This window comes from Chlorocebus sabaeus, chromosome 8, assembly GCF_047675955.1.
Source record: "Chlorocebus sabaeus isolate Y175 chromosome 8, mChlSab1.0.hap1, whole genome shotgun sequence".
NCBI classification, from domain to species: domain Eukaryota; kingdom Metazoa; phylum Chordata; class Mammalia; order Primates; family Cercopithecidae; genus Chlorocebus; species Chlorocebus sabaeus.
Window position 1 is genome coordinate 84,013,181 of NC_132911.1, and position 15,153 is coordinate 84,028,333.

At 39.6% G+C, this 15,153-nt stretch overlaps 1 protein-coding gene across 4 annotated transcripts in view; it reads right to left on the minus strand.

Moving 5' to 3' along the window:
• Window positions 1-15,153, minus strand: part of TPD52 (tumor protein D52) — a 240,216-nt gene that overhangs the window by 126,850 nt on the left and 98,213 nt on the right. For all 4 annotated transcript variants that reach the window (XM_038000360.2, XM_038000357.2, XM_008000953.3 and 1 more), the window contains exon 2: window positions 8,445-8,560. In XM_038000360.2, the coding sequence (XP_037856288.1) occupies window positions 8,445-8,560 (116 nt within the window). The remainder of the gene's footprint in view (window positions 1-8,444; window positions 8,561-15,153) is intronic.

Consider the following 15,153-nt stretch of genomic DNA (forward strand, 5'->3'; position numbering starts at 1 on the left):
CAACAGGTGAATGGATAAAGAAAATGTAGTATACACAATGGAATACACTTCTGCCATAAAAAAGAATGAAATCCTGTCATTTGAAGCAACATGGATGAGCCTAGAGAATAATACGTTAAGCAGAATAAAGTAGGCACAGAAAGATAAATACTACATGTTCTTACTCACATGTGGAAGCCAAGAAACAAATTTGAACCCATCTAAGTAGAGAGTAAAATTGTGAGTGTTAGAGGTTGGGAAAGGGAGGATGGCGAGAGGTTGTGCTTCAAACGACGCTATTGTGAAAGTAAAAGGCAACCAACAGAATGGGAAAAATATTGGCAAATTACATATCTAATAACAGTCTAGTATCCACAACATATAAAGAAACTTACAACTCAATAAAAAGACAACCCAATTGGAAAATGGGCAAAGGACTTAAATAGACATTTCTCCCAAGACATACAAATGACCAATAAGCACATGAAAAGATGCTTAACACCATTCATTAGTAATTTGAGAAACGCAAATCAAAACCACAAGGAGATACAACTTCATACCCATTAGGATGGTTATATTAAAAAAAAAAAACAGACATTAATAAGTGTTGGCAAGGATGTGGAGAAATTGGAACCCTCAGACATAGCTGGTGAGAATGTAAAATGAAGTTTGGTAGCAATGCAGTTTAAGAGTTCCTCAAAAAGTTAAACATAGAGCTACCATATGACCCAGCAACTCCACTCCTAGGTATATATAACCAAGAGAATGGAAAACACATCCAGCCTGGGTGCAATGGCTCACGGCTGTAATCCCAGCACTTTGGGAGGCCAAGGTGGACAGATCACTTGAGGTCAGGGGTTTTAGACCAGCATGGCTAACATGGTGAAACCCCATACTACTAAAACACAAAAATTAGCCAGGCATGGTGGTGGTGCACCTATAATCCCAGCTACTCAGGAGGCTGATGCAGGAGAATCACTTGAACCCGTGAGGCAGAGGTTGCAGTGAGCTGAGATCATGCTACTACACTCCAGCCTGGGCAACAGAGCAAGACTGTCTCAAAAAACAAACAAACAACAATTAAAAAAAAAAAAATACATCCATACAAAAAGCTGTATACAATTGCTTACAGCGGCATTATTCATAACAGTCCTAAAGTTCAGCCACTGTGGAACGCAATTTGGATACTTCTCAAATAACTTAATACAGAGCTACCATTCCCATTGGGAATGGGATCCCTGGCAGCAATCCCATTACTGGGTATAGAAATTGTTCTACCAAAAAGACACCTGCACTCATATGTTTGTTGCATCACTATTCACAATAGCAAAGACATGAAATCAACCCAGGTGCCCATTGTCCAATGTGGTACATATACATCATGGAATACTATGCAGCCCCTTCTAAAAAGTACAAAATCATGTCCTTTGCTGCAACATGGATACAGTTAGAGGCCATCTTCCTAATCAGGTTAACACAGAAATGGAAAACCAAATACCACATGTTCTGACTTATAAGTGGGAGCTAAATATTAGGTACACACGGACACAAAGATGTGAACACTAAACACTGGGGATTCCAGAGGTGGAGAGGTAGAGTTGGGGGAAAGAGTTGAAAAACTATGTTCACTACTTGGGCAACAGGATCATTAGAAGCCCAAACCTCAACATCATGAGGCATTAACATGTAACAAATCCGCACATGTACCCCTTGAATCTAAAATTTTTTAATAAGAAATTTAAGTTTAAAAATGTTTTAAAGGGGACTATAAAGAAAATTAAAAGGAAAATCCACAGAATGGGAGAAAATATTTACAAATCATACAGCTGTTAACTTCGTTTGTTAAATAAAGACTATGTTTCCTCTTCCATCAATCATGATAATAACACCTGCCCCATAAGACTGTTGTAATAATTAATGAAATAATCCATGTAAAGAGCTCAGCTTAACACCTCCCACACAGCCCGTAGTCTGTAGACATTAGGTGCTATCACTATTATTTTTATTTTGTTGATAATAAAACAATACTGAGAACTGCCAAGGATTTGAAAAAAAAAAAATGCTCTTTCAAAACATTGTAAGAAATATTCTGGATAGCATTTTGGCCATGTTGCTATATACTCTTAAAAACCATTAGACCCAGGCATAATGCTACTTCCAGGACTTTATCCTAAAGCACTAATTAAAGAAGTGCATAAAGCCTTACATGAAGGTATTTACATCAAACTATTATTCATAATAGCAAAAAATGGAAACAATCCAAATGTTTATAAATAATATAAATTAAAAATGAGCTTGCGGAAATTCAAAATGGACTATGAAGCAATTTAAAATGAGGTTGCAGAAGAGTATATTGGCATAAAAATGTTTTTGAAAATCAGTTCAATGGGAAAAGGTTATTTGTATTCTGATGCCCTCTACAAATATAAAAATATATGGCCAGGCATGGCAGCCCATGCCTGTAATCCCAGCACTTTGGGAGGCCAAGGCAGAGGGATCGCCCGAGGTCAGAAGTTCGAGACCAGCCTGGCCTACATGACAAAACCCCATCTCTACTAAAAATACAAAAATTAGCTGGGCATGGTGGCACGCGCCTATAGTCCCAGCTACTCAGGAGGCTGAGGCAGGAGAATCACTTGAGCCTGGGAGGCAGAGGTTGCAGTGAGCCAAGATCACGCCACCACACTCCAGCCTGGGCAACAACAAAGTGAAACTCTGTCTCAAAAAAAAAAAAAAAAAAAAAACAGCTTATCACCCATCTGCCTTATCCATTCTATCCTACTCTTTATAAAACTTTGGGTAAAAAAATGAGTAGTACAAACAAACAGAAGATCAAAGAGATAGACTTGAACAATACCATACATCAACTAGACCTAACACATATATGTACAGAACAACTCACCCCAAAATAGAAAATACACTCTTCTCAAATGCACATGGAACATTCTCCAGGACAGAGTATATGTTAGGCAACAAAACAAGTCTCTATAAACTTAAAGTCATACAAAGCACCTTCTCCAACCACCACCATGAAACTGGAAATCAAAAACAAAAGGAAAACCAGAAAATTCACAACTATGTAAAAATCAAACCACACACTTTTAAACCACCAATGGGCCAAAAAAGAAGTCACAAAAGAAATTAGAAAACACCTTGAAATGAAGGAAAACAAAAACAACATATTAAAACTTATGGGATGCAATTGAAGCACTGTCAGTAAGAAATGTATAGCTGTAAATGCCTACATTAAAAAAAAAAACTCAATAACCTAATTCTACACCTTAAGGAATTACAGAAGAATTTAAAAAATAGTAAGCTACACCCAAAGCTAAGAGAAGGAAGGGAATAATAAGGAAGAGATTAGATATTAGAGTAAAGATAAACAAAACAGACAAAAGGAAACAATAGAGAGAATGAATAAAAGCAAAAGTTCATTCTTCAAAAAGATCAACAATGCATTAAGGGTTAAAAAAAGAAAAAAAAAGAAAAGAAAAAGAAGGCCAGGGTCAGTGGCTCATGCCGGTAATCCCAGCACTTTGAGAGGTCAAGGAGGTCAGATCACCTGAGGGGAGGAGTTGGAGACCAGTCTGACCAACATACTGAAACCCCGTCTCCATTAAAAATACAAAAATTAGCTGGGAGTGGTGGTGCATGCCTGTAATCCCAGCTCTTCGGGAGGCTGAGGCAGGAGAATGGCTTGAACCTGGGAGTCAGAGGCTGCAGTGAGCCGAGATTGCACCATTGCACTCCAGCCTGGGCAACAGAGTGAGGCTCCATCTCGAAACAGAAAAAAGAAGTTCGAGACCAGCCTGGCCAACATGGTGAAACCTCGTCTCTACTAAAAATACAAAAATCAGTCGGGCGTGATGGTGCACGCCTGCAGTCCCAGATACCGGGGAGGCTGAGACACAAGAATTGCTTGAACCCTGGAGTCAGAGGCTGCAGTGTGCCAAGATTGCTGCTACTGCACTCCAGCCGCCTCGGCAACAGAGCAAGGCTCCATTTCAAAAAAGGAACGGAAGGGAACAGAAGAAAAAGATGAGCAAACTTGACAAACCTATAGCTAGACTGACAGAAAAAAAGAGAGAAGACATAAATAACTAGAATCAAATGAAGGTGGGGACATTAATACTAACTTTACAGAAACAGAAAGGATTATAAAAGAAAACTATAAGCAATTGTACACCAACGTACTAGATAGTCTAGAGTAAATGGACAAATTCATAGAAATATATAAATGATCAAACTGACCCAACAAAATAGAGAAAATCTGAACAGGTAAAGAGATTGAACCAGTATCAAAAATCTCCCAAAGAAAAGTCTAAAAGTAGATAGCTTCAATGGTTAATTCTACCAAACACTTAAAGAATGGACAAACCTTTTCAAACTCTTCTAAAAAACAGAAGATGGTAGAATATTTTTCAACTCATCGTAAGAAGCCAGCATTACACTATTTACCAAAGCCAGGGAAAGACATCACAAGAAAATGGCAGCCTGTATCTCTTATGAATATCCAGAAGCATATCAAAAGGATTATAAAACATGACCAAGTGGAATATATCCTAGGAATGCAACAATTATTCAACACACGAAAATCAATCAGTGTCATATACCACATTAATATAATAAAAGGAAAAAAATACAATCATTTCAATATGTGAAGACAAAGCATTTCATAAAAATCCAATACTCTTTCCTGGAAAACAAACAAACAAACAAACTAGGAATAAAAGAGAACTTCCTCAACGCAAGTCCATTTGTGAAAAAATGACAGCTAATGTCATACTTATGGTCAAAGGCTGAAAGCTTTTCCCCTAAGAGAAAAAGACAGGGATACCCATTTTTACCATTTTTACACAATATTGCACTGAAGAGGTTTAGCCAAAGCAGTTAGACAGGAAAAATAAATCAAAGGCATGCAAATTGGAAAGGAAAAGTAAAACTGTGTTTAATCACAGATGACATGATTTCATATATAGAAAGTCCTAAAGAATCACAAAAAAGGCCACGCACAGTGGCTCATGCCTGTAATCCCAGCACTTTGGGAGGCTGAGGCGGGCAGATCACCTGAGGTCGGGAGTTCGCAACCAGCCTGACCAACATGGAGAAACCTCATCTCTACTAAAAATACAAAATTAGCCGGGCATGGTGGCACATTCCTGTAATCCCAGCTACTTGGGAGGCTGAGGCAGGAGAATCGCTTGAACCCGGGAGGCGGAGGTTGTGGTGAGCCGAGATCGTGCCACTGCACTCCAGCCTGGGCAACAAGAGCGAAACTGTCTCAAAAAAAAAAAAAGGAATCCACAAAAAAATCTATTCAAGAGTGGGTGTGGTGCCTCATGCCTGTAATCCCAGCACTTTGAGAGGCCATGGCAGGAGGATCACTTGAGTCCAGAAATGTAGCAAGACCCCATCTCTACTGAAAAATAAAAAAATTAACCAGGCGGATGGTGGCAAGTGCCTGTATTCCTAGCTACTCAGGAGACTGAGGCAGGAGGATCACTTGAGCTGGAAAGTCAAGGTCACACTGAGCCATGATCATATCACTGCACTCTAGCCTGGGTGACAGAGTGATACCCTGTCTCAAAAAAAAAATTTTTAAATATATTTGAGCTCATAAATTCAATAAAGCTGCAAAATATAAGATCAAGATACAATATTCAGTTATATTCCTATATAATAGCAATAAACAACCTGAAAAGAAAATTTTTTTAAAAATCCATTTACAATCACATCAAAATAATAAAACACTTAGGAATAAATATAACTAAGGAAGTATAAGACTCGTACACAGAAAAATGTTTTGTACATTGCTAAAATAAATTAAGAACCAAATAAATGGAAAGACATTTCATGTTCACGGACTGGAAGACTTAATATTGTTAAAATGGCAATACTCACCAAGTCAATCTATAAATTGAATGCAAGTCCTATCAAAATGCTAATAGCATTTTTGTGTGGGTGGAAAAGCAGATTCTGAAATTCATACGGAATTGCAAGGAATAACAATTTTTAAAAAGAAGAAAAAGGTAAAGAACTCATACTTCTCAATTTCAAAACTTACTACAAAGCTATAGTAATCAAAATAGTGTGATACTGTCAAAAGAAAAGACACATACATGAACGTAACTAAATTCAGAGTCCAGAAATAAACCCATACATCTATGGTAAACTGAATTTCTTTTTTTTTAAACAAGGATGCCACAAGCATTCACTGGGGAAAACTAGCCACGTGCAAAAGAATAAAGTTGGATCCCTACCAAAACCACATACACTAATTAACTCAAAATGGATCAAGGGCTTAAATCTTAAGAGCTAACACTATAAAAGTCTTAGAGGAAAACATAGGGGTAAATCTTCATGATCTGGGATTCAGAAATGAATTCTTAGATGTAACAGCAAAAGCACAAATCAAAACCACAATGAGATATCACTTCACACCCACTAGGATGACCATAATCAAAAACACAGAAAATAACAAATTGCCAGGGATGTGGAGAAATTGCTAATGGGAATATTAAATGGTGTCAATATTGTGAAAACAGTTTGGTGGTTCCCCGAAAAACTTGAAACATGGGCCAGGAATGATGGCTTACACCTGTAATCCCAACACTTTGGGAGGCCCAGGTAGGAAGATCACTTGAGGCCAGGAGTTTGAAACCAGCTTGGGCAACATAGCAAAATCTCATCTCTATGAAAAATAAAAATTAAAAACTCTGCCAGGCATAATGGTGTGTACCTGCAGTCCCAGCTACTCAGGAGGCTGAGGCAGGAGGATTGCCTGGCCCAGGAGTTCAACATTATGGTGAGTTATAATCATGCCACTGCACAATCCACCAACCCACACAACACAGTGAGACCTTGTCTCTTAAAAAAAGAGTTAAAAATTTTTTTAAAACATTAAACATGGAACTACCACGTGATGAAACGATTCCATATCTAGGCATATATGCAAAAGAACTGAAATTAGGTACTCAAGCAAGTATTTGTTCATAAAAGGTTCCTAATTCACTACCCACCATAGTCAAAGGTGAAAATCACCCAAATGCCTATGAACGGATGAATGGATAAAGAAAATACAGTAGATATATACAATGGAATATTATTCAGCCATTAAACAGAATGAAGCAGACATGTGCTACACCATGAATAAAGCTCAAAAACATGAAGGGAAAGAACCCAGATACATAAGGTTACATATTGTGTGATTCCATTTATATGAAATAACCAAAAGATAGTTAAATCCATAGAGTCACAAAGCAAATTAAGTATTGCCAGGGGCTGAAGGAGGGGAGCCAGGAACGAACGCTTAATGACTACAGGGATCTCCTTGGAGGTAAAGAAAATGTGTGGAACTTGAAAGGGTTGACAGCTGCACAACACTGTGAATGTTACATGTTACTGAATTCTACTCTTTAAAATGGTTAATTTTTTCCCTGTAATCCCAGCACTTTGGGAGACCAAGGCAGGTGGATCACTTAAGGTCAGGAGTTCGAAACCAGCCTGGCCAACATGGCGAAACTCATCTCTACTAAAAATATAAAACTTAGCTGGGCACGGTGGCACACGCCTGTAATTCCAGCTACTCAGGATGCTGAGGCAGGAGAATTGCTTGAACCCAGGAGGCAGAGGTTGCAATGAGCCAAGATTGTGCCACTGCACTCCAGCCTGAGCAATAGAGCAAGATTCTGTCTCAAAAAATAAAATAGAATAAAATGGTTAATTTTTATGTTAAATGAATTTCATGGAAGAAGTTAGGAAAGAAAAAAGAAAGAAGGGAGGGAAGAGGGGGAGGGAAGAGGGAGAGGGAAAGAGGGAAAGAGGGAGAGAGGGAGAGAGGGAGAGAGGGAGGGAGGGAGGGAGGGAGGGAGGGAGGGAGGAAGGAAGGAAGGAAGGAAGGAAGGAAGGAAGGAAGGAAGGAAGGAAGGGAGGGAGGGAGGGAGGGAGGGAGGGAGGGGAGAGAAGGGGAAGGGAAAGAAGGACTGAAGGGAGGGAGGGGAAGGAAGGGAGGGAGGGGAGGGAAGGCAGGCAGGGGAGGGGAGGGAAGGGAGGGGAGGGAAGGAGGGAACTGGAAGGAAGGAAAGGTGGAAGGAAGTTCGAAAGTGCCCATCTCTGCAACACAGCCAAGGGTAGAACAAAGTCATTGATGCACTGAAGAGCAAGTGTATCAGACCTTGGTGAAGTCCCTTAGAAGAATTCACTAGTACTCCTCTCATTCATTTCCTGTTTCACACCCTACTTTTCACATCTATTTTACCCATATATACATTTTTCTCATATAAAAATGAACCGACGTCACCCTCTTCTATCTCCTCTCCCCTACTCAAGACCTGCTGGAGAAGTAAACACATGTACTTTCTCTCCCCTGGAACTAACTATAAACATATCACCATGTACTTTAGAATCACAAATGACAGTACATTTTAAGTGCAAAAATAAAAGTTACAAAAGGAATGGTTCTTTACCTTTGCAAGTTCTCTTCTTAGCTCTTCCCGCTCCTCTTCTGAGAGGGTCTCTGTGGCACTGATGGTGGCAGCAACATCTTCTCCTTCCTCAGGGACTGGCTCTGTTCTCAGCAGACCTGGTTGGGGATTTAAACAATTGTTTAAAGTACAAAATCTAAGTAAAATCCTTCTTTAAGCTCCTCCACTGTCCCAGCCAGAATAAAGCCAATTAGAGTAGATCCACACATCTCATCTCTGGACATTCAAATGACCTGGCTCTCTCAGCAAAGGACAAAAAAATCTGAGCTAACCACCAGAAACGACCAAGTAGACTCTGCCAAAACACGAATTTAGAAAATATAGCATTCTCTTAGCTTCTGTTCATAGTCTCAGTCACTATATAGTTATGGCAGAAGAGTGAAGGGCCCAAAATGAGATCTTGCCGAGGCTTTAAACTGCTGTACAACTAAACCAGTATAAATTAGATGAAAGATTTTAGCGCCTTCCCACTAACCCAGGGCAGGAGTTTGCACATCTCTTCAGCTTGCTGTGGTAATCAAAGTCAACATTTCACAAACTCAGTAAAGGAGTAACCACTGAAAGAACTAAGTGTCCTAAGTAAATTTTATTCTGTTTCTTTCCATTAGTGGAGGCAGAAAACATCTTTTTGTAGGTTTTCTTTTTGTTGTTGTTTGTTTGTTTTAGGAGGTAGAGACAGGGCGTCGCTATGTTGCCTAGGCTGGCCTTGAACTCCGGGCTTCAAGCCATGCTCCTGCCTCAGCCTCCCAAAGTTCTTGGATTATAGGTGTGAGCCACTGCCACTTCTTATAGCTTAAAAACAATAATAATATATATCTCATATATATATCATATACCATATATATATCATATATATCTCATATATATATATAAAAAATTCAGATGCCCTTATAAAAGAATACTAAGCTATATGTTCAGAGACACGACCAACAGCCACACAGAGACATTCCACACTACTGAAGACCAATCACGCCGCACCCAGTCCCCTTGGAACAGAGCCTGTCAGGAAGAATGACTGGAGAGTAACCAGCAGGCAGGTGCCCCTCAGATCTCCCCTCTTTTCCTGCCCAACCCTTACCCACAGGCTAAGATGAGGCCAGAAAGGCACCCCAACCTCGGGTGCAAAATTGAAGAGGCCACTAAAACACTCAATATAAATATCTTAATGGAATATTTTTTTTAAATCAAATTCAAAGAACCCATGAAGAACAAAATGCCAAAATTTTAAATTGCAGGATCAGTATTGCTGATACTTTCTTGTGTCTCAAACTCCAAAATGGCTCTGCATGAACAGCACTATTGCTAATCCCGTCTTTATTTAAAATTGCGATATTTTATTCATGATTTTCTTTTACATTAATTTTTTAAAATATTGTATTCGCACATTATTTGACGACTAAGCTTTTTGTCACCCCCTTCCTGGCCGTAGTTGCCTTACCCTAGGCTTCAGGCTTCAGTTCAGTTTACAGGTTTGGGATTGCAAAGTCTCCTCTGGCAACGGATTTTTATTTATTATTATTATTATTTTTTTTTTTTTGCAAAGAAACCAGGGGAAGGTTTACTCCTCTGCCTGCTCTTCCTGCCAGTGAGCATCACAGCCACTGCAGTTGTTCCCTGCTACCCCCCAGGACCATTTCTGAGAAGTGCCAGTTCAGTCACAGCAGCAATGTGGCATCCTGCCCAACACAAGGCGCCAGGGAGCAGACGCAGAAGAAAAAGGAAGGAGAATAGCCACACTGTGGAACAAGCAGCCAGCGTCACAGCAAACATTAGAGAATTACGTGAATCAATGAGATGATGCTTATGTATACGGTGCACAAGTTACAAAGGCACTTGGTACAGGGTCTGTTGTACTTCACTGATTACCCACAGGCTAAGATGAGGCCAGAATTAATAATTATAATAATTATAGTTATCATCAGCATGGCGGCACCAAAATAGTGCCTACTTGGAAAGTATGTACAGAACTGTGAGAGCCATAAAACTAATACAAATAATTCAAAAACCACAAATCAGACTGGCAAAAAATATGAGTAAGCTCTTGACTGCATATAAAATACTTAATAGGTACAATCAGCAGGCAGAAAAGCTCAATGCATAATTGCTTCCACAGGTCTTCCTCTAAAATATCTGTGAACAGACTGCCCAAATAATATTTCTATAATAGAAATCTGATTGTGTCACTCTTCAGCTTAAAATCCTTTGGTGGTTCCTTACTGTTTTCAAAGCAAAGTGTGACCCCTGAGGTTGGCACACAGCCCTTACTGGACCCGTCTCCTGCTAGCTGGCATTGGCACCTCTTACTCCAACTCCAGCCAAATCACACCGTGAACAAGGTGCTGTCCTATGTACTGTCAGAAACCATTTCCCAGCATCTGTGTGTGCTTGCAAATCTATCCTCTATGTTAGATTATGTGAAGAAAGTTGTATGAGATAGAAACTGGGAGTCAGACATTCAAGTAACAATCATATAAGGCGACACAGTAAGAACCATAACAGAGCTACGTGTTACACATTATTTTATTTTTAATGTTTTGTACAGAACTCCCAAGTTCTCCAACTAGAACAGATCTCCAAAACAAAACAAGCAAAACTCAGGTACCAAACCATTACTTAAATAGCAAAGACTCTTTCATGTTTTTTTGATACACACTCTTTTGCAAATCTACTCAAAGAAGGGGAAAAATACAGTATCTGATTGCTAACAATGCTTTATGTATACTGCCCATTTCAAAAAGAATCCAAGGGGATTCTGGTTCTATTCAAATATGTGGCTAGGGTATCAAGGAAAATAAATCTCTCAGAAAAGAGGATGACGGGTTGTCCAGTTGGCTTCAAGTCTGCCAGGATGACCTTGAGATTTTATATTCAGCATCTAAGAAAGTTGGTAATGACATGTTCTGCTCTTTCCACATTAGCCTGTAGGTGGCAGCAAATCATCATCATTAAAATTAAAAGGTGCAGTCTGGAAAAAAAAATTAGCAATTAAAGAACACCAAGGAAGAACAGAATGGTAGGTACCAAAATCACCAGCAAAACATCACAGTCATGCCTTGAGAAAATTATTAACCACAGCCACCATGACAGAGTGCATTCCATTTACAGACAAGTCCAAATTAAGTGTTTTAAATACCTATGTGCAACACTTCTGTGAGGTAGGGGTCCCCGTCACCATTTCCAAATCAGGAACCTGGAGCTTACAGACATTCAGCGACTTGCCCAGGTTAACACACTTAAATGTTCGGTAGATGTCAGATTTTAAACCTAGACGGTCTGATGTAAAAACAAATGCTTCAAATCACTGATCTGAAAACAAAGACAAAAGTAGGAGGCTTACAGTAAGACCTGAAAGGTATCTAGAAGCAATAATAAGACCCTAAAAAGAGAAGGAATCTGGCAGACTAGATCAAAAGCAGTCTTCATTAATTCCAACTAAAGTTTCCCCAAACCTGGGAATCCAAATTTTGCCTTGTATTTTCATCTAGATATGATCCTGTTTCTTGTATGTTCAGTAATAGTACAGTATTTAATACGAAAATAGAGTCTGGCTTTTGGGAGAAAAGATCAATTTCTCATTCACAGCATGAAAGGTGGAAAATAACAACATTTAAAAGTATAGATTATTGAAAACCATAATCTGAAACTTATTCGTTCATTAATTTTAACGTTTTTTTCCCTCAGAATCTGATGGAAAGCTGCTTTTAAAAGACAAATATGGTGGGGAAAATACAATTAATATCTACTCACATTTACTACACCAGTCACCGTGAGGGGAAGTCTACATGTTATCTTATAAAAATAAAAACACCCCATAACCACCACCTGAGAGGAGTATTTTTTTCTACTAGGAAACTGCAGTCCTCTAAGGCTATATAATTTGCCCAGAGTTACAGAGGCAGGATTAATACTTAGGTCTTTCTGTCTCTTGACTCAGCTCCTTCACGAACATCTTTTCTTAGAGAAATATCAATGATCATGGCAGGACAACGAAACAGGACCTAGTCTTTCTCCATAGAAACTTTTTTCTTTCCTGAGGGTCTAGGAACTTGTGGGGATCCCTGGTTTGAAAGTCACAGATAACATTATCAAACCCAAATGACTGAAAATGAGTGATCATTTCTTCCATCAGGTTATTAACATTTTAGCCATTGCCTTAATTCTCTTCATCTAGCTATGCAAACAGATTGTCAGCCTGTCTTCAGTTCCATCCATGGCATCCCTAAAGAGCTTTAGGTAGGGGAGTGACAAGTCTCGATTTGTCTTTGGAAAAGTCCTTCCAGCAAGCTAGGTAGAAGGTGGCCTGCCCTAGGAAGGTTCTGGAGCCCACTGGCAGGGTGACGTATCTCTGATTCCCAAGTGAGATTTCTAGTGTCTCCGGGATGAGGATGGATAAGACAAGCAGAGACACATCCCATTAATCTGAAGATACTTTTTACATTTTACATCTTTGAGATGCACTGTACAATTAATCAGCCAGTCATTGTGACATGGTTATCACCAGCAAACATGCCTCAAAATTTGCAAAGTGGCTTCAAAAATGCCAGGTCCAGTTACAGATGTCTCTTACGAAAGGCTGCACCACAGACATTTTATGTGAGGAAAATAAATCAATAGAATAGACATAGATTACTCCAAGTTGAAAAGCAGTTCAAATAAGTTAAATTATAGGTGTGAAGACATTTTAGGAAATGTTCATTTTTATTTTAGAAAATATGCACAGGAGTGTTATGATCAGTGTAAATGTCTGAATAAATCTAAAAAAGAACTTCAATAAACGTAAAATTTTTGGCCAGGCACAGTGGCTCATACCCATAATGCCAGCACTTTGGGAGGCCAAGGTGGGAGGATCACTTGAGCCTAGGAGTTCGAGACCAGCCTAGGCAACAAAGTGAGATCCTGTATCTACAAAAACTCAAAAGCCATTAGCTGGGTATAATGGCCTGCACCTGTAGTCCCAGCTACTCAGAAGGCTGCGGCAGGAGGATCGCTTGGGCCTAGGAGGTTGAAGCTGAATGAGCTGTGATCGTGCCAATGCACTCCAGCCTGGGCAGCAGAGCAAGAGCAAGACCCTGTCTCAAAACAACAATGACAAAAATTTAAATAAAAAATTTTAGGGGGCTGGGCAGGGTGGCTCACACACACCTGTAATCCCAGCACTTTGGGAGGCAGAGATGGGTAGATCACTTGAGTCCAGGAGTTCGAGACCAGCCTGCACAACGTGGTGAAACCCCATCTCTACTAAAAACAATTTTTTAAAAAAGATTTTAAAACAATTTAAGTGATGATAAAGCAGGGTTTTTTTAGTTTAACTATCAGCATATTTTATACTTAATGAAACACAAAATAATAGTAACATCTTACAATCTGTGGTGTCTTAGATTTAATGAAATACAACACTTCAAGACTTCAGAGTCTTTGTGAATAATATGCAGAAGACAAAGTGGAAATGTGTGTGTGCAAGTGTGGTCAGAGCAGGGAAAGGCAGGGCAGAGTGACCAAGAACAGCAAAGAGCTTAGTCCTGAACACGTCTCTAGTTCTAGACTATAAAGTCCTGATGTCACTTTCTTATCTTTCCGTCTCAGAACTCACAGTGCCTAGAACAGAGCCAATGCTAATATTGCATCTGAACTGAATTATTCATTAAAGATTTAATTAGAGTAACTCTCTCTTTACTTTCCCATGCATAACCACCCATTTGCCACAACTTCCACAAATTTCAACTGGGGAAAGCAGCAAAAGCGTTTTCACTAAAAATGTAGAACCTACACATAAGCCATAAATAAGAGTTTGAGGAGCACCTCTCTCTGCTTGGGTGCAGCCCCAACCCCCCTTTTGGAGCACCCACTTAAATGGTTCTCTTCCCTCTAGTTCTTCATCTTTGACTTTTATTCCAATTATGACCAAGTGCTTCAAGACTTTCTATGATTATTGATTAAAAGCTTTTTGGCCACTGTCATACAATTTTAGATCTGAAAGAATTCTGAATCGTTTAAGTCAGCAGTCCCCAATGCTTTTTGCACCAGGGACTGGTTTCATGGAAGACAATTTTTCCACGGGGGTTGTGGGTGGACGGATTTGGGAGGAAACTGTTCCACCTCAGATCATCAGGCATTAGATTCTCATAAGGAGTGTGCAACCTAGATCCCTTGCACGTGCGATTCACAATAGGGTTCACGCTCCTATGAGAATCTAATGCCACCACTGATCTGACAGGAGGCAGAGCCCAGGCGGTAATGCTCACTCACCTGTCACTCACCGGTTCCTAACAGGCCACAGATAGGTACCAGTCCACCAACTGGGGGTTGGGGACTCCTGGTTTAAGTCAAATGCTTCATTATATAAAGATGAGAAAACTGAGGACAGATTTTTAAAAGAATACAAAAAGACAAGATGAGCTTTGAAATTAGATGGTGTTGTGAGTTGAACTCTGCTGCCTTTAAAGATGTCTTCAATTTCCTAACCCATGACAACAATGAATGTGTCTTCATTTGGAAACAGGATCTCTGGAGATGTAATCAAATTAAGATGAGGTCACACTGGATTAGTGAACTCTAATCCAATGGTTCATGTCCTTATAAGAAGGAAATTTGAACACAGAGACTCAGGGAAGAGATTATGTGAAGATACACAGCGCAAAGCACAGAGAACACACAGAGATTGTGGTGACATCACAACAGAACCAGGAACACC